The sequence below is a fragment of the Lithobates pipiens genome, unplaced genomic scaffold (genome assembly GCF_037356315.1).
Source record: "Lithobates pipiens isolate NorthernLeopardFrog02 unplaced genomic scaffold, aLitPip1_a1.2 Scaffold_25, whole genome shotgun sequence".
Classification (NCBI taxonomy): Eukaryota; Metazoa; Chordata; class Amphibia; order Anura; family Ranidae; genus Lithobates; species Lithobates pipiens.
In genome coordinates, this window is record NW_027507787.1 from 233795225 (window position 1) to 233820448 (window position 25224).

At 47.5% G+C, this 25224-nt stretch overlaps 1 protein-coding gene across 1 annotated transcript in view; it reads left to right on the top strand.

The window, feature by feature from the left end:
• SLIT1 (slit guidance ligand 1) overlaps window positions 1-25224 on the top strand; it is a 539732-nt gene that overhangs the window by 510880 nt on the left and 3628 nt on the right. Inside the window, exons 34-36 of the mRNA XM_077455662.1 lie at window positions 735-889; window positions 4971-5259; window positions 24682-24893. Coding sequence (XP_077311788.1) covers window positions 735-889; window positions 4971-5259; window positions 24682-24893 — 656 coding nt within the window. The remainder of the gene's footprint in view (window positions 1-734; window positions 890-4970; window positions 5260-24681; window positions 24894-25224) is intronic.

The following is a 25224-nucleotide window of genomic DNA, read 5'->3' on the forward strand; positions in this document are numbered from 1 at the left end:
AACATCCCCATAGACACACTCCTAAACCTTGTGGACGGCCTTCCCAGAAGAGTTGAAGCTGTTATAGCTGCAAAGGGCGGAGCCAACTGAAGCTTCCCACTCTCGTTATTTTGTTTTCTGGCAATTCCCATGTACAGGTTTTTTTGGGGTTTTTTTTTAGGTGGTGTCTCACCTTAATGATATTGTCACCTGATCCGTTCAGTCTTTGAACACTTTGTGGTGCCTTTTTACATGTAGTTTGGTTTATTTGTGTAGAGGGATTAGGGAGGACACCTTACACCTTCAATTTGTGCTGGTGTGGGAGGAAGTGTGACAGTTGGACAGACTCATTTTTTTATTGGTTCACACCAGCCAGAAAAAAAAAAAAAAAAGATCACTAATCAATCTCAGTTCCACAAAGAAGTCAATAAATGTCCTGCAAAAAGATCTGAAATTGTGTCTCGTGTATCCGAGGAGCCTCGTGATTAATGATTGCAGGATGCCAGTAAATTAGGAAGAATGAGATCCACACTAAAATGACATCTGCCTGTCTCCGTGAGCCGATGCCGATACCATTGTCTGGTGGGGCGTTGGTAGGGCTGGGTCATTGGCAGATGGGGCCCTGTGCCATATGCCCACTCGGCGGCTGCTTCATTTTTGGAATTAGCAGACCATTCTTCTAATCCCCTGGAGAGTCATTATGGCTTGAATAGAAGTATAATGAGGATGTTTATTCCGTGTCTTCTTTTATTCAGTTCAGAGACGATCAACGACGGCCAATTCCACACCGTAGAGCTGGTTACCTTCGACCAGATGGTTAATCTGTCTATTGACGGAGGGGCACCCATGACCATGGACAATTTTGGGAAACACTATACCCTCAATAGTGAAACGCCGCTGTATGTCGGAGGTACGTTTTTACCAAAAACAAAAATCGCACGACAACATTAGAAATGTATTTTGATGATGAACATTCTTTCCAGTTCATGTGGAGGTACCAAGTCACACCCAAAGAATATAACCTGCCAACGTTCGACTGTTGCTATCACCTGTTGTCCAAGCAAGACGTACAATCCATCAAATGTTTTTTTTATAATTTACCTGTTTATTTGACAGGGCTGTAGATCTTTTTTATTTTCCCGGGGGGGGGGTTCAACCTTGGACACCCAAAGAGGAACTATAGGACCATGTGCTGTACGTACCGTGGCAAATTATAGGTGTGGTAACAGTGGAAGGGACTTGAAACCTGAGCCTGTGTAGCAACATAGGCCACAGTCCTTGTACCCAGAGACGAAAGTAGAGTTGCAGCTTCCATTAGGTCCTCAGTAGAGTTGCAGCTTCCATTAAGTCCTCTGTAGAGTTGCAGCTTCCATTAGGTCCTCAGTAGAGTTGCAGTAGAGTTGCAGCTTCCTTTAGGTCCTCAGTAGAGTTGCAGCTTCCATTAGGTCCTCAGTAGAGTTGCAGCTTCCATGAGGTCCTCAGTAGAGTTGCAGCTTCCATTAGGTCCTCAGTAGAGTTGCAGCTTCCATTAGGTCCTCAGTAGAGTTGCAGCTTCCATGAGGTCCTCAGTAGAGTTGCAGCTTCCATTAGGTCCTCAGTAGAGTTGCAGCTTCCATTAGGTCCTCAGTAGAGTTGCAGCTTCCATTAGGTGCTCAGTAGAGTTGCAGCTTCCATTAGGTGCTCAGTAGAGTTGCAGCTTCCATTAGGTCCTCAATAGAGTTGAAATCCATTAGGTCCTCAATAGAGTTGCAGCTTCCATGAGGTCCTCAGTAGAGTTGCAGCTTCCATTAGGTCCTCAGTAGAGTTGCAGCTTCCATTAGGTCCTCATAAGATTTTTTATAGGATTACATGCAGTAACTCCATAGCGCAGTTTCTTTCCAGTTTCTCCTTGTACCCAGAGGCCTCATGCACATGAACATATGAAGTCATGTATGACGAATACGGGTATATGTCTGTGCCTGGGAAGCCCAGACGCTGCCTACAGCCAACCGTAAACATGAATGGCTGTACCCAGGTATAAGCCGATGCTTATGTACATCCAGGAAAATATCCAGGCTATGGGATGCTGTGGGGGAAATTTGGACCCCCATATCCCCTCCTTATCTATGCCCCTGTTATTTAATAAAATTATTATTGAGACCACAGTAGACATGTGCGCCGTCAATAAATTTGTTTCATTTCGTTCCGTTTAGTTTCGTACGAACATTAATTCGTAATTTGTGTCCGAAATGCTATTTCGATTTGTACAAAATACGACTTTTGGTTAGATTCGGAAATTTTTTGTAAAATAACGAAAGTTCGTTATGATTAATTTATCATTATGAGGGTCTCCCACCATCCCTGTGCTGTGCTGACTTCCTCTGATTGGTGAACAAAACACCAGTCACGTTTCTGTTGTAACGGAATTTGGATCCGAAATTTGTTAACGAAATTTTGTATTTCGTATGAAATAGGTAAGCATAGAAATAACCATAGGGTTCCCACCATCCCTGTGCTGAGTTCCCAGGTCTGTACACCCACTGTTCCCATTATGAGGGGTTCCCACCATCCCTGTGCTGAGTTCCCAGGTCTGTACACCCGCTGTGCCCATTATGAGGGGTTCCCACCATCCCTGTGCTGAGTTCCCAGGTCTGTACACCCGCTGTGCCCATTATGAGGGGTTCCCACCATCCCTGTGCTGAGTTCCCAGGTCTGTACACCCGCTGTGCCCATTATGAGGGGTTCCCACCATCCCTGTGCTGAGTTCCAGGGTCTGTACACCCGCTGTGCCCATTATGAGGGGTTCCCACCATCCCTGTGCTCAGTTCCCAGGTCTGTACACCCACTGTGCCCATTATGAGGGGTTCCCACCATCCCTGTGCTGAGTTGCCAGGTCTCTACACCTGTTGTGTGTCCATTATGAGGGGTTCCCACCATCCCTGTGGTGTCTGACTTCCTCTGATTGGTGAACAAAACACCAGTCACGTTTCTGTTAATTTGGATCCGAAATTCGTTAATGAAATTTTGTATTTCGTATAAAATTTGTAAGCATAGAAATTCCCATAGGGTTCCCATCATCCCTGCGCTGAGTTCCCCGGGTCTGAGTGTACACCCGCTGTACCCATTATGAGGGGTTCCCACCATCCCTGTCCTGACTTCCTGGGGTTTTAACTTTAAGGTTCGTTAACTTTTCGTAACAATTATGAATTTTCGTTATGAATTTGGATCCGAAATTCGTAAATTAAATTTCTCATTTCGTACAAAATTCGTATGCATAAAAATTTGTATTTCGGATTCGTACAAATGTACGAATTTCTGGAAATTCGTACGAATTTTTGATTCGTACAAAACTAATCGCACATGTCTAGACCACAGCTAAATGGCACCTCCAATGGTCAGAGTAGGTATAACATGTACTTGTGTAAACCAATGTATAGCCTACATTCTCCCCGCTGATGACAGGACAGTGCGGCAAGGAGACACAGGAGAATTCCCAAGCTATGCGAATGGCAGCCAAGATGCTGTGAGGGAAATTTTGACCCCCATATCCCCTCCTTATTTATGCCCCTGTTATTTGATAAAATGTATATAGAGATCACAGCTAAATGGCACCCCCAGTGGTCAGAGTAGGTATAGCAGGTGATTGTGTAAACCTGTGAATAGCGTACAAATGTTTTCTCCCTGCTGTTGACAGGTCAATGTGGAATGGAGACACAGGGAAATGCCCAGGCTATGGAAACACCAGCCAGGATGCTTTGGGATAAATTTGGACCCTAATATCCCCCTTATCTATGCCCCTGTTATTTGACTAACTTGCAAAACATTTGAAGAAACCACTCCCCAGGGACTAGGATATTCAAATTTTTACAGTGAAATGCATACATTAAGCATTACCAACACAGAATATCTCAAATCTGGAGGAAGTGTTGCCTATAGCATCCAAATAGATAGTTTTATAGTATAATCTGCCCTACAGCTGGATTGATTATCACCCTATCACCTATTCTTTTCATATGCCCTCCCACTATGTATTGGTGCATAAAGCACACAGATTATATTTCATATTTACATGTGGCTTTTGGGTCACATGATAGCCTCCTAGCGCTGGCTTTTGTGTAGAGGAGAAACAGCCGACAATGGATGCCCCATAGTAAGCCTATGGGTGAGGTCACAGCATTGGCACTGCAGATCTCTCCTCTTTACTTAAGCTGGCTACTGGGGGGGTCATTTGACCAGCCTGGCGCATCACCAGAATAGGCATCTTTCCTTTACAGGGTAGTTAGTATAGGGCTTATGCCGCGTACACACGACCGGACTTTTCGACGGACTAGGTCCGACGGTCTTCCCTACGGACTTTCGGCGGGGTTCCAATGGACTTTTAAAATGAACGGACTTGGCCACTCACAATCACACCAAAGTCCGGCGAATTCAAACGTGATGACGTACAACCGGACTAGAATAAGGAAGTCCGCAGCCAGTAGCCAATAGCTGCCCTCGCGTCGCTTTTTGTCCGTCGGACTAGCATACACACGAACGGATTTCTCGATAGGAACTGGGTCCGGTGGAGTTCCGGCCGAAAAATTTGAATCATGTTCTATTTCTAAAGTCCGTCAGATTTTTGGACAGCAAAGGTCCGATGGAGCCCACACACGATCGAATTGTCCGACGGATTCGTTCCGATCGGACCTTTGCTGTCGAAAAGTTTGATCGTGTGTACATGGCATTAGAATGGGAGGTCGGAGTAGGTTTAGGCTTAAGTTAGTATTTGATTGGACTTTTATGTTACGTAATGCCTGTCTCGCTTAGCCAATTGCTGCAGTAGAGTTCCACCACCCTACAGGTATGTACTACATTTTCCAGCTGTCATTCCCTTTTTTCTATGTGTAAATGAGATACAGAAGGGGCAAGTATAGGAAAACATTTTTATCTAGCCACAGTTAGGACCAGATAGGAACATATGCGTCTTAAATATCTATGCTTAGCTCTTTGACTCTTCATGCTTTATATTTTAGGAATGCCGGTAGACGTCAACTCCGCCGCTTTCCGACTCTGGCAGATTCTTAACGGCACCAGCTTTCACGGCTGCATCCGCAACCTGTACATTAATAACGAGCTCCAGGACTTCACCAAGACTCAGATGAAGCCGGGGGTGGTCCCAGGATGTGAACCGTGCAAAAAACTCTATTGCCTCCACGGTATCTGTCAACCCAACGCTGCCAACGGGCCGGTGTGCCATTGTGAGACGGGCTGGATGGGCCCTCACTGCGACCAGCAGATCAGTAATGCTTGCATGGGACATAAGTAAGTGTGGAGTGTTACTAACTAAGCTACTAAATGGTGACTCCCATCTGTAATGAATGTTTCCTTCTTCATCTCTATGTCTGTGTTTGCTTTGTGGTCTCTCATTGCTTTGTTGAATCCCAGACTTTAACCAGTTGAAGACTCTGGGCGAACTAGACACGCCCAAAAAGAATGTATTCATTGTACACAGGGCGTATCTAGTACGTCCAGTGCTTCTGCCCTATTGCCGGATCTCCCCTTTCCCAGTACATGAAAATTCAGCTCTGATTAATCACAGCTGCATTGCTGAGTACACGGAGACATGCTGACACCTTAAGAGTTCCCTTCACTGGAATTAAAGTGGTTGTAAACCCTCCCCCACAACTTTGTCCCATGTAAATCAGCATAAAAAACCCTAATGAACAATGCTTGTAGATATCTCCTTACTTGCTTAGTATTGTTGTAATCCTTTTTTTTCTGTAGAATGAAGTCACTGAGCATGCCCAGATCTCCCCTGATTTACGGCGCACTCTCTATGTCAGGGGTAGGGAACTTATGGCTCTCGAGCCAGATGTGGCTCTTTTGATGGCTGCATCTGGCTCTCACCTCTGAATCCGTGGATTGCGTGGTGTGCCGATCCGTGGATTGAGCCCATAGGAAAGGCCGCAGCTTCGGCCTAGCTCCGGAGCTGCGGCCATCTTGGTACACCCGGCGGCGGCCTAGGTGAGCGACGCGCTGACGTCATCATCACCCACCTCAACTGCTCGTGGATCTGCCTGCCTGTGTAGTGGTAAGCAAGCAGACAATCGTAGGGGAGATGTGGATATTACAGTTATAATTGAAATTAGTTGATCGATTAAAAAATAAAAAAATAGTTTTAAACATATTGTATGGCTCTCGCGGAATTACATTTTAAAATATGTGGCGTTCATGGCTCTCTCAGCCAAAAAGGTTCCCTACCCCTGCTCTATGTGCTTATCTATCTGTTATCAGGACTTCCTACGGCACAACACTGAACTCCCAGGAGGCTGCTAATCACTCAAAGCTTCCTCCTACACACCATGTGACCATGTGACCTCACATACAGTCTAAACTTGGCCATTACTGCAGTCTTATCAGCTGAAGCTGTTAAGTCTGACAAAGGCAAACATTAGACATCGGCACAAGTAAATACTATGAAATAAACAAGTCAGCTATGAACAGGGAAGCAGAGTTGCCATAGAAACCTTGGATTGAGAAGGAGGCTTGGTTAACAGTAGAGGAAGTGCTCAATGTTAGGGCGGAAATACACTCCACTGTGGTCTCATAAAACAATACTTAAGATGGCGCTGCCTAACCTCTGGAAACAAGTTTTTTAAAGTTTCTTTAAACAGTAAGTAATATGCGATTTGGACGAGCACATGGGGGGTGTGGCTTGAAGATGGCGGAGTAGGAGACACACGCTCGTACAGGCTCCTGCCCTCCACCAGGTCCCTCAGGAATGCTACGGACACAGCACAGCGCGCCTAGTCCTCCCCACTCTCTCTAGACAAGGCGGTACAGAGAGCGTATGATGCTACGGACATAGGCTATCGATCCCCCCTCTTTAAACAGCGTGTTCTAGCAAGGGACACAGAGCAAGTATAGCAAGTTATACAAAGCAGGCGCTTACCCGGGGATGAGGAAGAAGGAGAAGGGGGGACAAAAGCCGAAGGAACAGCCGGAGATAGAACGCTTCTTTCCCCATACGAGAGCGGCAGTATCCAGGAAACAATCAGCGGGACCACGTGACTCAATGGGAGGTGGAGACAAGTCGAGAGAGGGTGCTTCGGCGTCCTCCGGAAGAGAAACGAACGAGTTGCAGGAACGAAGAAGATCTATGCCCCAGCTACAGACGGGTAAGACGAAGGGACTACAGAGAGAGGAGGTGAGGGAGGAAAATGAGAGCCCCCAGGAATACCAGGGAGATGCACAGCTACCTATGGGAAATCCAGAACTTAGAGCGCTGTTTCAAGCGCTTCCCACACGTGCAGATATTGAAACAATGGTGTCTAGGTTTGAGGATACACTCAGACGGGAGATGAAGTTGGTTCAAACCGAAGTGCAGCATCTATCAGACAGGCTACTAAGGGAGGAAGATCAGAGGGTATCCCTGGAGAAGCGCGTACACCAGCTGGAGCAGGTACAGACTTTACATGTTCTATGTGTTTCTAATATGCAGTTGCAAATAGAGGAAATGGAAGATCGCAGTCGCCGTCAGAATCTGAGATTCAGGGGGATCCCTGAGACAGTAGGTCGGGACGCACTGCAGCTTACGGTACAAACTATCTGTCAACAATTGCAAGCTCTTGCTCTCCCCCAGGATTGGGAGTTTGAGAGAGTGCACAGAGCCCTAGGACCCCCGTCAACAAATATAAATAGACCGAGAGATGTTATATGCAAGTTCTTGCGTTTCTCCCAGAAAGAGTTAATAAGTCGCAAAGCATGGGAGGCAGGTGATATAGAGCATGATGGAGCAAAGGTGAAAGTATTGCCCGACTTATCTCGGGCTACCCTGCAGCGAAGGACAATGATGCGCCCACTCTTGGACAGAATTAAACATACAGGAGGGGCATATAAGTGGGGATACCCTATAGCGTTGACTGTAAGAAAAGATGCAATGACTTTTAGTCTGCGACACCCGGCAGAACTCCCGGATCTGTTCTCCTTTTTAGGAACAGAAGCCCTAGAGGTTCCGAACTGGCTCCAATCAATAACAGGACCCCTGAAAAAACAAAGACCTCTCGAAGGGGGGATGGACTTAAACCCCCAGAGAAGAGGAGAAACTAGATAGCAATTTTCAGCGGAACAATTGGGTGGGGGGGGGGGGGGGGGTGGGGGTGAGACTCTGTCTGGGTCCAACTTTTTTTTGATTCTTTTTGAAAAATATTTACCCCTGATAGGCACCCCCTCTCTTCTCAGAAGAACTGATTGGAGGTTCCCCTCCCCCTTTTCTCTTTTTTTTTTTTGGGGTTTCCTCAGTGTCTCCCCTGTCCCCTGAAGGAAAATTGGTTGAGGGTCCCCTCCTTTTTTTGTCCCTCCCTTTTTTTTTTTTTTTTTTTTTTTCTCTTCAGAAGGGGAGGGAGGGGGGGGGTTAGATGTGAATGGGAAGATAGAGGTTGGGAAATCTTCCCTTTTTTTCTTTGCTGTTGTTTTGTAGTTGCACATTAGGTTTCTCTCTGGTTGGATGGGGTAAAGAAAGGCATAGGTTTTTTTTTTATTTTGATAAATGTCTTTTTTTGGTGTGTAGAGAAGAAAGAGAAGTTTGGCGGAAACACCCAAAGGGGTGCTCTCTGCCTACTCCTCTCTAAAGGAGTTAATAGGAGGGGGGGGGGAAATATTCAGTATAAATATATAAAATATAAAATAGAAAATATAATTTTACTTAATTATTTTTTTTTTTTTCTCACAGTCTTTCTATGAGAACACACAAGAACACATTTGGGTAGTACTAGGAGTAATGATGGGTAGATTGGTAGTGATGGCCGAACGGTTCGCCCGGCGGTCGTTTCGCGGCGAATTTCCGACTTTCGCCGTCCGCGGGTTCGAACGCCTTTTTCCGTCGTTCGCCCCGGCGGACTTACGTGTTTAATGTATACAAGAACTTTAACCTTTCGTGACACGTTTATCATGTGTTACAGGACAACCAATTGAGACATGACAGCTCATGGACACTTGGACATTCCCCCTAACCTATAAATACACCCGATCCGGTGGCCATTTTACATTCTTTCTTCTGTCACTGTAGGGAAAGGATCCTGTGTGGAGTAGGGACAGAGAAAACGCTAGCTATTTGGTACACAAAAGTTCTTTTCAGGACTGGTATAGGTGTTAGGTCAGCAGCCTGAGTTTCTTTTGTCAGTTTAGATAAAGGGACAGAGCGCTGTATGCTGCTATTTTAGGGACAGCTCAGCCAGATTAGTCTTTCTTCATCATCATCATCATCATCATCATTAGCTGTTACTATCAGGTCCACAAAAGAGCTGTTCCAGCTAATCGTTCCAGCCTACTCTTTTTTGCCAATTTGTATAGGGACAGGCAGGAAGCAGTGTGTCAGGCAGTGAGGATAATTTTAAAGACTTGCTGTTACTATTAGTTCCACAAAGGTTCTTTTCAGGACTGGTATCAGTGGTACGGTAATAGGCTTGTACACGTATAATATTCTTTCTTCCAAATATAGAAAGAATATTATACTTGACTGCTGCCCTTCTGCTGCAGTCTGCTAATCATTCACAACTCACTTGTTCCACAAAGCTCTTTATCAGGACTGGTAACTTGGTCTGTCTAGGGTGCTACGGTACATAGGCTTGGGTGCGGTACAGTCTGCTGTTCTGTAAGGACCGCTATCGGTCCACAATACATAGGGTTGCCGTGCACTACTGCTGACCGCTGCCCTATACTGCAGCAGTCCTTCATTGGTATAGGGACTGACGTACAGTCTGCTAATCACTAACACACAACCTGCTTGGTCCACAAAAGTTCTTATAAGGACTGGTAACTTGGTATAGGGTGCTACGGTACATAGGCCTGAGTGCGTTACAGTCTGCTGTTCTGTAAGGACCGCTATCGGTCCACAATACATAGGGTTGCCGTGCACTACTGCTGACCGCTGCCCTATACTGCAGCAGTCCTTCAGCGGTATAGGGACTGACGCACAGTCTGCTAAACACTAACACACAACCTGCTTGGTCCACAAAAGTTTTTATAAGGACTGGTAACTTGGTATAGGGTGCTACGGTACATAGGCCTGAGTGCAGTACAGTCTGCTGTTCTGTAAGGACCGCTATCGGTCCACAATACATAGGGTTGCCGTGCACTACTGCTGACCGCTGCCCTATACTGCAGCAGTCCTTCATTGGTATAGGGACTGACGTACAGTCTGCTAATCACTAACACACAACCTGCTTGGTCCACAAAAGTTCTTATAAGGACTGGTAACTTGGTATAGGGTGCTACGGTACATAGGCCTGAGTGCGTTACAGTCTGCTGTTCTGTAAGGACCGCTATCGGTCCACAATACATAGGGTTGCCGTGCACTACTGCTGACCGCTGCCCTATACTGCAGCAGTCCTTCATTGGTATAGGGACTGACGTACAGTCTGCTAATCACTAACACACAACCTGCTTGTTCCACAAAAGTTCTTATAAGGACTGGTAACTTGGTATAGGGTGCTACGGTACATAGGCTTGAGTGCGGTACAGTCTGCTGTTCTGTAAGGACCGCTATCGGTCCACAATAGATAGGGTTGACGTGCACCACTGCTGACCGCTGCCCTATACTGCAGCAGTCCTTCAGCGGTATAGGGACTGACGTACAGTCTGCTAAACACTAATACACAACCTGCTTGGTCCACAAAAGTTCTTATAAGGACTGGTAACTTGGTATAGGGTGCTACGGTACATAGGCTTGAGTGCGGTACAGTCTGCTGTTCTGTAAGGACCGCTATCGGTCCACAATAGATAGGGTTGACGTGCACCACTGCTGACCGCTGCCCTATACTGCAGCAGTCCTTCAGCGGTATAGGGACTGACGCACAGTCTGCTAAACACTAACACACAACCTGCTTGGTCCACAAAAGTTTTTATAAGGACTGGTAACTTGGTATAGGGTGCTACGGTACATAGGCCTGAGTGCGTTACAGTCTGCTGTTCTGTAAGGACCGCTATCGGTCCACAATACATAGGGTTGCCGTGCACTACTGCTGACCGCTGCCCTATACTGCAGCAGTCCTTCATTGGTATAGGGACTGACGTACAGTCTGCTAATCACTAACACACAACCTGCTTGGTCCACAAAAGTTCTTATAAGGACTGGTAACTTGGTATAGGGTGCTACGGTACATAGGCCTGAGTGCGTTACAGTCTGCTGTTCTGTAAGGACCGCTATCGGTCCACAATACATAGGGTTGCCGTGCACTACTGCTGACCGCTGCCCTATACTGCAGCAGTCCTTCAGCGGTATAGGGACTGACGCACAGTCTGCTAAACACTAACACACAACCTGCTTGGTCCACAAAAGTTCTTATAAGGACTGGTAACTTGGTATAGGGTGCTACGGTACATAGGCCTGAGTGCAGTACAGTCTGCTGTTCTGTAAGGACCGCTATCGGTCCACAATACATAGGGTTGCCGTGCACTACTGCTGACCGCTGCCCTATACTGCAGCAGTCCTTCATTGGTATAGGGACTGACGTACAGTCTGCTAATCACTAACACACAACCTGCTTGTTCCACAAAAGTTCTTATAAGGACTGGTAACTTGGTATAGGGTGCTACGGTACATAGGCTTGAGTGCGGTACAGTCTGCTGTTCTGTAAGGACCGCTATCGGTCCACAATAGATAGGGTTGACGTGCACCACTGCTGACCGCTGCCCTATACTGCAGCAGTCCTTCAGCGGTATAGGGACTGACGTACAGTCTGCTAAACACTAATACACAACCTGCTTGGTCCACAAAAGTTCTTATAAGGACTGGTAACTTGGTATAGGGTGCTACGGTACATAGGCTTGAGTGCGGTACAGTCTGCTGTTCTGTAAGGACCGCTATCGGTCCACAATAGATAGGGTTGACGTGCACCACTGCTGACCGCTGCCCTATACTGCAGCAGTCCTTCAGCGGTATAGGGACTGACGCACAGTCTGCTAAACACTAACACACAACCTGCTTGGTCCACAAAAGTTTTTATAAGGACTGGTAACTTGGTATAGGGTGCTACGGTACATAGGCCTGAGTGCGTTACAGTCTGCTGTTCTGTAAGGACCGCTATCGGTCCACAATACATAGGGTTGCCGTGCACTACTGCTGACCGCTGCCCTATACTGCAGCAGTCCTTCATTGGTATAGGGACTGACGTACAGTCTGCTAATCACTAACACACAACCTGCTTGGTCCACAAAAGTTCTTATAAGGACTGGTAACTTGGTATAGGGTGCTACGGTACATAGGCCTGAGTGCGTTACAGTCTGCTGTTCTGTAAGGACCGCTATCGGTCCACAATACATAGGGTTGCCGTGCACTACTGCTGACCGCTGCCCTATACTGCAGCAGTCCTTCAGCGGTATAGGGACTGACGCACAGTCTGCTAAACACTAACACACAACCTGCTTGGTCCACAAAAGTTCTTATAAGGACTGGTAACTTGGTATAGGGTGCTACGGTACATAGGCTTGAGTGCGGTACAGTCTGCTGTTCTGTAAGGACCGCTATCGGTCCACAATAGATAGGGTTGACGTGCACCACTGCTGACCGCTGCCCTATACTGCAGCAGTCCTTCAGCGGTATAGGGACTGACGTACAGTCTGCTAAACACTAATACACAACCTGCTTGGTCCACAAAAGTTCTTATAAGGACTGGTAACTTGGTATAGGGTGCTACGGTACATAGGCTTGAGTGCGGTACAGTCTGCTGTTCTGTAAGGACCGCTATAGGTCCACAATAGATAGGGTTGACGTGCACCACTGCTGACCGCTCACCTATACTGCAGCAGTCCTTCAGCGGTATAGGGACTAAGAGTTTTGTCACAGGGTCATTTAAAAAATGACATGCAGAGGAAGAGGCAGGCCCTTCCGCAGGGGTGGTAGGGGTAGGGCAGGAGCAACAGGCTTGAGCCAAAGTGGGAAGTTGCAGAAGGTGCGTTCAATTACTTTAAAGGATGCACCAGACTTGGTTGAGTGGCTCGCTCAGCCTTACTCTTCTGCACCCTCCTCATCCTCTCGATCTGCACCCTCTTCTTCACTCTCTGCTATGTGCACCCCCAAAGACACTACCACCAACAACACGACCACCACCACCACCACCACATACCTTCCGCTTGAGTCACTGGAATTATTTTCCGATCCATATCAAGAGGACATTTCTGATGCGCAGCCACTCTTGGTATTGGATCAGGAAGAGGAGGTAGCAACAAGCGCTACTCAGCAGTCTGACGCCAGTACCCAGATCAGCCCAAGGAGGAGGTTGGTCCCCGGTGTTGCTGCCTACTCTACTTATAGCGGTGGGGAAGGTGACGTTGATGATGACGTGTCTAGTGATGTCACGTGGGTGCCCACAAGAGAGGAAGAGGAGGGGAGTTCAGAGGGAGATATGGACCAGCAGATAGGGAGGAGAAGCAGCAATGACTTACATTGCACAGCAGGGACAAAGCAGACTGCAAATGTATCAGGAGCGAGTCATCGACCATGTACGGTCACATCTGGCGCTCCCAGGACACCGGCACATGGCTCCGCAGTGTGGGCTTTTTTTAACGTGTCCGCTGCTGACAATAGCGTTGCCATCTGCAATCTTTGCAGTCAACGCGTTAGTCGCGGTAAGCCCAATACTCACCTAGGGACGACCGCCTTAAGAAGGCACATGAGCAGCCATCACCGAGCCCAGTGGGAGCAACGGAACACACAAAGCCACACTGCAGGCTCTCACCGTCCAGCCTCGTCTTCTACTTCTCCTTCTCCTCTCTCCTCACAATTGTCCTCCACTCCACCTTCCATCACGCCAAGCTCACATTTTTCTGCAAAAAGGCAGGCTTCCGTGGGCCTAATGTTTGAGCGTAAAAAAATGATGACGCCGGATAACCCTCTTGCCCAACGGTTGGCGGCTGGCTTGTCAGAACTCATAGCCCGCCAACTACTGCCATATAAACTGGTGGACTCGGAGGCCTTTCGCAAATTTGTGGCCATTGGAACACCACAATGGAAGGTCCCAGGAAGGAAGTATTTCTCAGAGAAGGGCATCCCAGAGCTATATGGCCATGTTCAGCGGCAAGTGAATGTATCTCTGGCACACAGTGTCGGTGCCAAGATACATCTGACCACAGACACGTGGTCTAGCAAACACGGGCAGGGAAGGTATATCAGTTTTACTGCCCACTGGGTGAACCTTCTGACGGCCGTCAAGCATGTAACCCGTGGCACCCGTGTAGATTTGGTTTTACCGCCACGGATTGCATGCAGGCCTGACTCTTCTTCTCCTCCTCCTACTCCATCCTCCTCCCTCTCCTCCTCAGCTGCCTCCTCCTTTTCCGCTGCTAGCGTCTCTTCCACTGCACCGCCCAAGCTCCCCAGAACCTATTCCACATGCCAGGTGAGACGTTGCCATGCCGTGCTGCGTCTGTTGTGCCTGGAAGCAAAGAGCCACACTGGCCCGGCACTCCTTTCAGCTTTGCGTTCACAGGCAGATGAGTGGCTAACACCGCTCAATTTGACAGTTGGTAAAGTGGTGTGTGACAACGGTGCCAATCTGCTTAGCGCATTGAAACAGGGCAAAATCACGCACGTGCCGTGCATGGCACACGTCTTAAACTTGGTCGTGCAGCGATTCCTTGTCAAATACCCTGGGGTCCAGGACATCTTGCGGCAGGCAAGGAAAATCTCGGCCCATTTCAGAAGATCTTACACGGCCATGGCTCGCCTTGCTGACATTCAGCGGCGACACCATCTGCCGGTCAGACGTCTTATTTGCGATTGCCCGACGCGATGGAACTCAACCTTCTATATGCTTGATAGGCTGCTCCAGCAGAAACGTGCAGTTAACGTCTACCTGTATGAACTCTGCGAAAGAAACGGTTCTGGGGAGCTGGGTTTTTTTTCACCGCGCCAGTGGCTGCTCATGCGCGACACATGCAGACTTCTGCGGCCATTTGAGGAGATCACCAAACTGGTCAGTCGCAGCCATGGCGCCATCAGTGACATGGTACCTTATGCCTTCTTTCTGGAGCGTGCATTGCGTCGTGTCATTGATCAGGCTGTGGAGGAGCAGGAGCGGGAAGATGAGGAAGTCGCAATGCTGGATGAATTCCCAGGGGGGGCTACTCTATCTGAGACAAGTCAACAACAGGAGTCTGATGAGGAGTCAGAGGAGGATGGTGCCGGGGCGGATGAGCAGGAGCAAGAAGAGCATGCTTTAAACCTTTCTGGGATCCCTGTTGTGCGAGGATGGGGAGAGGAGAATGAAGAGGACGACATTATCCTGGATGATGAGCAGGAGCCAGGCCACCACACCGCTTCCACTTTAGTGCAAATGGGGGCCTTCATGCTCCAGTGTTTTAATAGGGACCCCCGTATAAAAAGCATGAGGGTCAAGGACCAGTACTGGGTGGCAACGTACTTAGACCCCCGGTACAAACACAAAATGGCGGAAATGTTACCGCCGTCGCAGAGGGCTGTCAGAATGCAGCACTTCCAGGCCTTGCTTCGAGAAATGCTGCATTCTGCTTTTGCGTGCGCTGGCAGAGGAGCAATTCCCACTCCCAGAGAAGGATTTGCGGGTACCAATCCAACAGCGCCTGCAAGAAGAGGCCGGTTTGAAGATGTGTTGGTGACTTCGGATATGAGGTCATTCTTTCAGCCGACCCATCGACAGGTGTCATCCGGATCCAGCATCAGGGAACGCCTAGACCGTCAGGTGTCCGACTACATTGGGTTAACGGCCGATGTGGACGCTCTGAGGAGTGATGAACCCCTAGACTACTGGGTGGGCAGGCTTGACCTCTGGCCAGAGCTTGCCCAATTTGCAATCGAACTGTTGGCTTGCCCCTCATCCAGTGTCCTGTCCGAAAGGACGTTCAGCGCAGCAGGGGGGATTGTGACCGATAAGCGTACTCGCCTAGCTCACCACAGTGTTAACTACCTCACATTTCTAAAAATGAATGAGGCATGGATCTCGGAGGAATTCAACACATGTGATCAGTAGACCATGTATATGTCTATAAACAATTTTTGGAATCAAGCACACAGACCTTCTTAATTCATTTGGCTCACTTCCCTGACCCAAAAAAGCACACCGTACTATATGCCCCTACCCTCCTCTTTGAAGAGGTTGAGCGGTGTCATATTTCTACTGGGGCTGCTTATTATGAGGGGTTCCCACCATCCCTGTGCTGTGCTGACTTCCTCCTGGGTGTTCTTATTATGAGGGGCTCCCACCATCCCTGTGCTGTGCTGACTTCCTCCTGGGGGTTCTTATTATGAGGGGATCACACCATCCCTGTGCTGTGCTGACTTCCTCCTGGGGCTGCTTACGGTGCTGCTGTCAGCGCTGTATGTCACGGAGCTGCTGTCAGCGCTGTATGTCACGGAGCTGCTGTCAGCGCTGTATGTCACGGAGCTGCTGTCAGCGCTGTATGTCACGGAGCTGCTGTCAGCGCTGTATGTCACGGAGCTGCTGTCAGCGCTGTATGTCACGGAGCTGCTGTCAGCGCTGTATGTCACGGAGCTGCTGTCAGCGCTGTATGTCACGGAGCTGCTGTCAGCGCTGTATGTCACGGAGCTGCTGTCAGCGCTGTATGTCACGGAGCTGCTGTCAGCGCTGTATGTCACGGTGCTGCTGTCAGCGCTGTATGTCACGGAGCTGCTGTCAGCGCTGTATGTCACGGAGCTGCTGTCAGTGCTGTATGTCACGGAGCTGCTGTCAGCGCTGTATGTCACGGAGCTGCTGTCAGCGCTGTATGTCACGGAGCTGCTGTCAGCGCTGTATGTCACGGTGCTGCTGTCAGCGCTGTATGTCACGGAGCTGCTGTCAGCGCTGTATGTCACGGAGCTGCTGTCAGCGCTGTATGTCACGGAGCTGCTGTCAGCGCTGTATGTCACGGAGCTGCTGTCAGCGCTGTATGTCACGGAGCTGCTGTCAGCGCTGTATGTCACGGAGCTGCTGTCAGCGCTGTATGTCACGGAGCTGCTGTCAGCGCTGTATGTCACGGAGCTGCTGTCAGCGCTGTATGTCACGGAGCTGCTGTCAGCGCTGTATGTCACGGAGCTGCTGTCAGCGCTGTATGTCACGGAGCTGCTGTCAGCGCTGTATGTCACGGAGCTGCTGTCAGCGCTGTATGTCACGGAGCTGCTGTCAGCGCTGTATGTCACGGAGCTGCTGTCAGCGCTGTATGTCACGGAGCTGCTGTCAGCGCTGTATGTCACGGTGCTGCTGTCAGCGCTGTATGTCACGGAGCTGCTGTCAGCGCTGTATGTCACGGAGCTGCTGTCAGTGCTGTATGTCACGGAGCTGCTGTCAGCGCTGTATGTCACGGAGCTGCTGTCAGCGCTGTATGTCACGGAGCTGCTGTCAGCGCTGTATGTCACGGTGCTGCTGTCAGCGCTGTATGTCACGGAGCTGCTGTCAGCGCTGTATGTCACGGAGCTGCTGTCAGCGCTGTATGTCACGGAGCTGCTGTCAGCGCTGTATGTCACGGAGCTGCTGTCAGCGCTGTATGTCACGGAGCTGCTGTCAGCGCTGTATGTCACGGAGCTGCTGTCAGCGCTGTATGTCACGGAGCTGCTGTCAGCGCTGTATGTCACGGAGCTGCTGTCAGCGCTGTATGTCACGGAGCTGCTGTCAGCGCTGTATGTCACGGAGCTGCTGTCAGCGCTGTATGTCACGGAGCTGCTGTCAGCGCTGTATGTCACGGAGCTGCTGTCAGCGCTGTATGTCACGGTGCTGCTGTCAGCGCTGTATGTCACGGAGCTGCTGTCAGCGCTGTATGTCACGGAGCTGCTGTCAGTGCTGTATGTCACGGAGCTGCTGTCAGCGCTGTATGTCACGGAGCTGCTGTCAGCGCTGTATGTCACGGAGCTGCTGTCAGCGCTGTATGTCACGGTGCTGCTGTCAGCGCTGTATGTCACGGAGCTGCTGTCAGCGCTGTATGTCACGGAGCTGCTGTCAGCGCTGTATGTCACGGAGCTGCTGTCAGCGCTGTATGTCACGGAGCTGCTGTCAGCGCTGTATGTCACGGAGCTGCTGTCAGCGCTGTATGTCACGGTGCTGATGTCAGTGCTCTGTATTACGGTGCTGCTGTCAGTGCTCTGTATCTCCTGCACCCTCTTGTTTGCCTACCCTGGTCCCTGACCTTCCCTCTCCTCCATTGCCTTCATTAGCTCCATAGTCCTGAATTGTCAGAACAATTTCCCAAATAAAAAAAAAATGCTTGTAGTTATCGATCCCAAATTCACCTCATACATGTATTATGCTATTGTCCAGGTGGTGGGACTACGTGCTACCCCCTAATAATTACCCCGTGGCCGCAAATTCGACCTAAAGGTTTGCGAAATTCGCCTCCCATTGAAGTCAATGGAGCCCGCGGCGAACGGTCGTTTTCGCGAACGTTTGTGTCCGTTCGCGTTTCGCGTTCGCGAAACGTCCCGTCGGAAGTTCGTCCATCACTATAGATTGGCACTAATGAGTAAAGATGATACGCAAATCTGTGAAGCGTTTCGTATTTTTTGATTGAGGGGGGTGTAAAGGTATAAAATTTATAAAGGGGGGTAGGGCAAGGGAAGAGGGGGGGAAGATGAGAAAAAGGGGGAAAGGAAATATAATATGGATATGTATGAATTATATAAATATGTATATATGATAATTTGTATAAGGCATGAATGAGGTTAACCCCTTCAGAAAACTCCTCCATTAAATTCCAACCTATCGCAGAAGGATCTAAAAACTCCCTTTTTTCTTCTTTTTGGTTTTTTTTTTTTTTTTTTCTTTTTCTCTCTCTCTTTTCTTCTCTTTTTTTTGGTGCTCCCAGGGGCTTGGGTATTTAGTTATTATATTGTTGGTTATATTGTCTATGAGAAAAGAAAAATGAAACACAAGAAAAGATAAGGTAACAACACAAATAGGATAGGAGGAAGGGGGAAGGGTAAGAAAGTAGGGGTAAGGGGGGGAGGGGTAGGGGAAAGGGGGGAAGAAAGGGAAAGAAAAAAAAAAGGGTAAAGAGAAAGGGGAAATAATTTGGGCACTTATTAAAGTGGGAGGATAGTGGTGTGTAAGAGAAATAGTGGGAGGAGGGGTGAAGAGGAGGGGGGGAGTAGTAAGGTAGAAGATAGCGAGGGGGGGGAGGAGGTACGGGGTAAAGGCACTTTAATTCACACTGTCACTGTGAGGGTGAAGTGGGTAGGTTAGGTAGGTGGGGTAGGTATATAGGATGGGGAAGACCCTGTGGAGTAACTAAATAGAAGGAATAGGAGTTAGAGGTAATAAGAGGAGTGAAGTTAATGAAAGAGAAGTAGTGAGAAAGAAGTAAAACTCTAGGGGGAAAGAGAAGGGGAAGGGAGGGGGGGAGGGAGAGGGAAGGGGAAGGGGAAGGGAGAGGGAAGAGAAGGGAAGGTCGGAGGGGAGGTTTGGGGGGGGGGAGGGGAGGGGCGGTGGAGAGAGAGGAAAGGGAGGTCAGGAAACGAGAAGAGGGAAGGGGAAAGATGGGAAGAGGAGGAGGGGAAGAAGAGAAGAGGAAGGAAAGAGAGAGAAAAAGGGGGAAAGGGACTAGAGGAATAGAAGAGAGAGGAGGAGGAAGGATGGGGATGAGAGAATAGGGGACTATGATAGTAAAGGACGGGAATGCCTCCTAATATGGAAATAAAAAGTGCTGTGTAGCTGAAGAAAGTTAAGGGGTTGAGAAAGAGGGGGACGGGAGGGAGGGTATAGGAGCAGAGCACTCTGGCCGATTCAAGTCAACCCCCCAAATAGGTCTGCACCCACGCGAACCGTATAATTGGAGGTTCAGAACGGGGGTGCCTCCCCTAGGGGTTGATAGGAAAGGAGGGGGGTTAGATTCAGATTAGAAAAGATCGGGTTTTTTTTTTTTTTTTTTGCCCACTACTGCCTTCTTATATCCTTTTGAAAGATGGAGGAGATAAGGGTAACTTCCATAAATGCAAAAGGATTAAATGTACCGGAGAAACGAAAGATACTCCTTAATGAACTAAAACGATCCAATACGGACGTGGCGTTCATACAAGAAACACACTTCAAAAGGAGTGACCTTCCGTATCTCCAGAATAGATTTTTCCCATGTGTATACCATGTACATAATCAAGTATCGAAGTCGAAGGGAGTGTCCATCTTAATTTCGAACCGAATACCCTGGGCTCTCCTGGATATGCGGAAAGATGTAGATGGACGCTTCCTTTTTATAAAGGGACAAATAGGGGGGGTAAAAGTAACGTTAGCTACTATTTATGCGCCAAATGTACATCAGGATAATTTTATAAATAAAACTCTGACAAAATTAATGGAATTTGCAGAAGGAAAAGTGATCTTAGGTGGAGATTTGAATATACCATTAAACCCTAGGGAAGACACATCAACGGGAGTCTCATCAGTCCCTAAGGGGGTCAGGGGGAAGATAATGCGGAAGTTGCAAGAGATGCATCTAGTGGATGTATGGAGGCTGCTACACGAAGGAGAGAGAGATTATAAATTTTTTTCAAATCCACATCAACTCTACTCCCGCATCGATCTCTTTCTGATACCCCATTATTTACTGCCAGCAGTACAGAAAGTAGAGATAGGAAATATAACGTGGTCAGATCACGCACCAGTGACACTACAGATATCCATGTCATGCCCGGCCCTATCCAAGGGGCGCCAATGGCGGTTAAACGAAAGTCTGTTGCAGATTCCCGAAATACGGGAAGATGTAGGGAAAGAAATGGAAATGTACTTCCAGATAAATGACGCCCAGGGGAGTGATCCGGGCATGATATGGGAGGCACATAAGGCGGTAATGAGAGGAGTGCTGATTAAACATGGCTCTCGATTAAAGAAAATAAGAGAAGAACAGATGGTAAAATTAGCAGATGAAATTCAGAAGTTGGAGACTCTCCACAAGAATATACAAAGTACATCTATAGGAAATGAGTTGGCACATCTGAGGAGACAGTTGACCGATCTCCTCCGATGTAAAGCGAAGGCGGCAATACAGTTTGGTAGGAAAATTACGTATGAACTAGGGGATAAGTGCAGCAAAGCATTAGCAGGGAAACTTAAAGAAAAGGGGAAGATGGTTTATGTCCCTCATATTAAAGGGGAAAATGGACGTCTGATCTCCCGACCCAGTGAGATAGCTGAAAGATTTGGAGAATACTACTCTGGGCTATACAATTTATCACTACCCCGAGTACCCCAGGCTAAAATGGAGGAGTATCTATCAGCAGCAGGCCTATGTAGGCTCTCTTCCATGGAACGTAGTAGACTGGAAGCCCCTATAACGACAGAGGAGTTAAATGCAGTAATGAAAACAGTTAAACAAGGGAAAGCACCGGGGCCCGATGGATTTTCAATCCAGTACTACAAGAGTTTCCTCCCAATCTTAGGTTCGCATATGCTAAAGGCCTTTAATGCAATTGGCCAAGCTGCGGCCCTCCCACAGGATGCACTTAGAGCACATATCTCGGTAATCCCAAAGGAAGGGAAGGACCCTGCGGACTGTGGGAGTTACCGACCTATCTCATTGTTAAACTGTGATCTGAAGCTTTTCACCAAACTGTTGTCCTCCCGCCTCCAACCATTATTAAATCAACTGGTACATCGAGACCAAGTAGGGTTTATCCCTACTAGGGAGGCGAGAGACAACACTGTTAAGGTACTCAACCTGGTCCACTATGCCAATCAAACAAGAACGCCCTCTATTTTTTTAAGTACAGATGCTGAAAAAGCATTTGATAGGGTGAACTGGAGGTTTATGTTCGAAGTATTGAGGCATATGGGACTAGGTGAGCATATGATAAGGTGGATATCTGGAATATACTCCTCTCCGCAGGCCGTGGTTAAAGTCAATGGGGTACTCTCAGAACCGATTAAAATCTCAAATGGGACACGGCAGGGGTGCCCACTCTCCCCTATGCTGTTCGCTCTCTCGATAGAACCGTTATTGAATAAAATTAGGCTAAACGCAGATATTAAAGGTCTACAAGTTGGAGATAGGAGCTATAAAATCTCTGCTTATGCAGATGATTTGCTGTTCTCTCTGGTTAGTCCACATATCTCACTGCCAAATTTAATGAAGGAAATAGATGAGTATGGTGCATTGGCAAATTTTAAAATCAATTATTCAAAGTCAGAGGCAATGGGGGTAGCCCTCCCCTGGGAAAAACAACAAATGTTACAACCCAACTTTAAATTTAAATGGGTAGGGACAGCCCTGAAATACCTGGGCACACAGATCCCAGTAAAAATAGAAGAGACATTTAAGTTGAATTTCCCCCCGCTTCTTAAGGCAGTTAAAATATTGTTAGAGAAATGGCAACAGGGACGTCATTCATGGTTTGGCCGCTGCAACTCTATTAAAATGAGTATTCTGCCAAAATTTTTATATCTACTACAGGCCCTACCAATAGAAATCCCATCTGCTTTTTTTCGTGAAATAGACACAGTGTTTACGAAATTTATTTGGGCAGGTAAACGACCGAGGATCAGTAGAAGCCGGATGACTATGCTAAAAAGAGATGGAGGCTTAGCAGTACCAGATTTACTTAAATACTATAAGGCAGTGCATATTGGGAGGATTATCGACTGGTGCCGACATACAGAATTTAAGATTTGGATAGAACTAGAACAAGAAATGTGTATAGTACCTCTCCGAAGAGCGATTTGGTGCTATACAAATCTACCAGATTCTATGAAAAAGCATCCGCTTATAGGCCCAACATTACAAATAGGATTTAGAATTAGTCAGAACCCTAAATTCTCGTCAGCGCATTCCCCATTAGTTCCGGTGCTAGGTAACCCCAGTTTTAAACCAGGAATGGAGAGGAGAGACTTTAAGAACCTGCGGGAAAAGGGGTATATGCAGGTATCACATTTTCTACAATCTAATGCCTGGCCAACAGTGACTACTTTGACTCAACAAGGGGGCCAATTTGAAGTGAAGGTGTGGCAGGCAATGCAGCTCCGGCACTTTTTTGAGTCATTAGGTCCAGCAATAAACTATAAACAAGATCTAACTAGATTTGAAATATACTGTGAAGAGAAGGAACCTCTGTCTCGAACGATATCAAAGATATATACATTGCTTATAGCCCCCCCAGATAATTATGAGATGCCATGCTTTGTAAAGTGGGAAAGGGACCTGGATAGGACATTCTCATTAGATCAACGTCAGAGGATGATATACCTCTCGTTAAACACATCAATCTGTACTGGAATTCAGGAATTGAATTACAAACTGTTGACGAGGTGGTATTATACCCCATCGAAGCTCCAGAGGTTTTCCCCTGGAGCATCAGATCAATGTTGGAGGTGCAACGGGGGACGGGGGACTTTACTACATATTTTCTGGACATGTCCCAGGATCAAACAGTATTGGAAAGACGTGCAAAAAATTATGCAAAAATTTACAGAATATCCAATAACGGAGGACCCGGCTTTTTTCTTGTTGCACCTCTCACATATCCCAATAAGAAAATATAAGGGCTCGGTATTGTGTCACATGGTTAATGAGGCTAAGGGTTGCATTGCTCGCTCCTGGAAAGACTCTAAACCACCAACAATAACAATGTGGTTAAATAAAGTGAGGAAGGTGGGGGCTGTGGAAGATTTAATATACTCGGCCCAAGACAGAAGCGAGCAATATGCCAGGATATGGGCGGGATGGAATGTTTTCCTCTCTTCAGAAGAGGGAAAGAAACTGGTGGGGAATAGGGAAAGATAAGGAGATCACCATGTAGTGGGAATAAGTAAATCATATGGGCTGGAAGCAGAAGGGGTGTTCTTTTTTTTTTTTTTTCTTCCTTTTTTTTTTTTTTTTTTTTTTTCCGGAGGGTGGGAGGGAAGGGGGGGAAAAAAAAACTAAAATAAAAGGAGGGAAAGTGGAATACGTAAAAACAGTAGAGATAAATAAGAAATGGGCTCTCAGTTATGTAAACCAGGGAAATTGTATTTTTGGTAGAGATTAAAAGGGACTGAGCACTGACGAATGTTTGTATGTATTTATGAAAATGTATGTAACTGGACTATGTAACCTCCTTGAAGTTTAAATAAAGAATATTTAAAAAAAAGTAATATGCGATTTGGGCTGGATTACAGTGGCTATAGTCTGATAATTACTTATTATAATGGACTAAATTAAAAGAAGCATCAGAGTGGGAGAGTTTACTTCCTCTTTAAGGGGCCAAGCCCAACCCCTGAAAAACAACCCCGAAGCATAATCCCCCCTCCACCAAATGATTTGGACCAGTGTACAAAGCAAGGTCCATAAAGACATGGATGAGAGAGTTTTGGGTGGATGAACTTGACCTCAACCCAATAGAACGCCTTTAGGATGAATTCGAGTCAAGCTTTCTCGTCCAACATCAGTGCCTGACCTCACAAATTCTCTTCTGGAAGAATGGTCAAACATTCCCATAGACACACTCTTAAACCTCGTGGACGGCCTTCCCAGAAGAGTTGAAGCTGTTGTAGCTGCAAAGGGCGGGCCAACTTAATATTGAACCCTACGGACTAAGACTGGGATGTCATTAAAGTTCCTGTGTGTTTAAAGGCAGGTGTCACAATACTTTTCGTAATATAGTGTATATGGCAATTAGCCACCATAGAAGGACCCAGTTTTAGTCCTCTGCTGAAATTATGAAAAAATGTTATGTGGCGTCTCTGATGTCTGTTCCTTGCTGGCGAATGAGGGTTGTAAATATGTATGGACTTTATGATGTCAATCCTTCTCTCATGACAGGTGTGTGCATGGGACATGTATGCCCCTTGATGCTCTGACCTACAGCTGTGTGTGCCAGGAAGGCTACAAAGGTGCCCTGTGCAATCAGCAAGCAGAACTCTACAATCCTTGCAGGAATCTTCAGTGCCAGCATGGGCGATGCCAGATCTCCGATGTGGGTGAAGCCTACTGCGAATGTGACAGCGGCTATGTGGGCGAAGTCTGCGATCAGGGTAGGAAGAGTTCCCAAGACCCTTTGAACATTCATTGCTTGTGTCTTCTATGAGTCAGAACACACCATATACCATAGCGGTTACCGGTTCTTCCTTCATTGCAATTCACATCAGCCTCAGCCTGGCTGTAGGTCTTATATTTACGATGTCCTCTTCGGAATTATATTTATTGCCTGCCAGATAGATGTCGAAACTGGTTCCAATGGATATACCATATGCTTATTCCTTCAAATCAGATCCATGATTAAATATAGTACGGGTGGACCCTGTTCTGGTCCTAGGCCGCTACCTCTCTGATAGCGACTAGGGATGAGCCGAACACCCCCCGGTT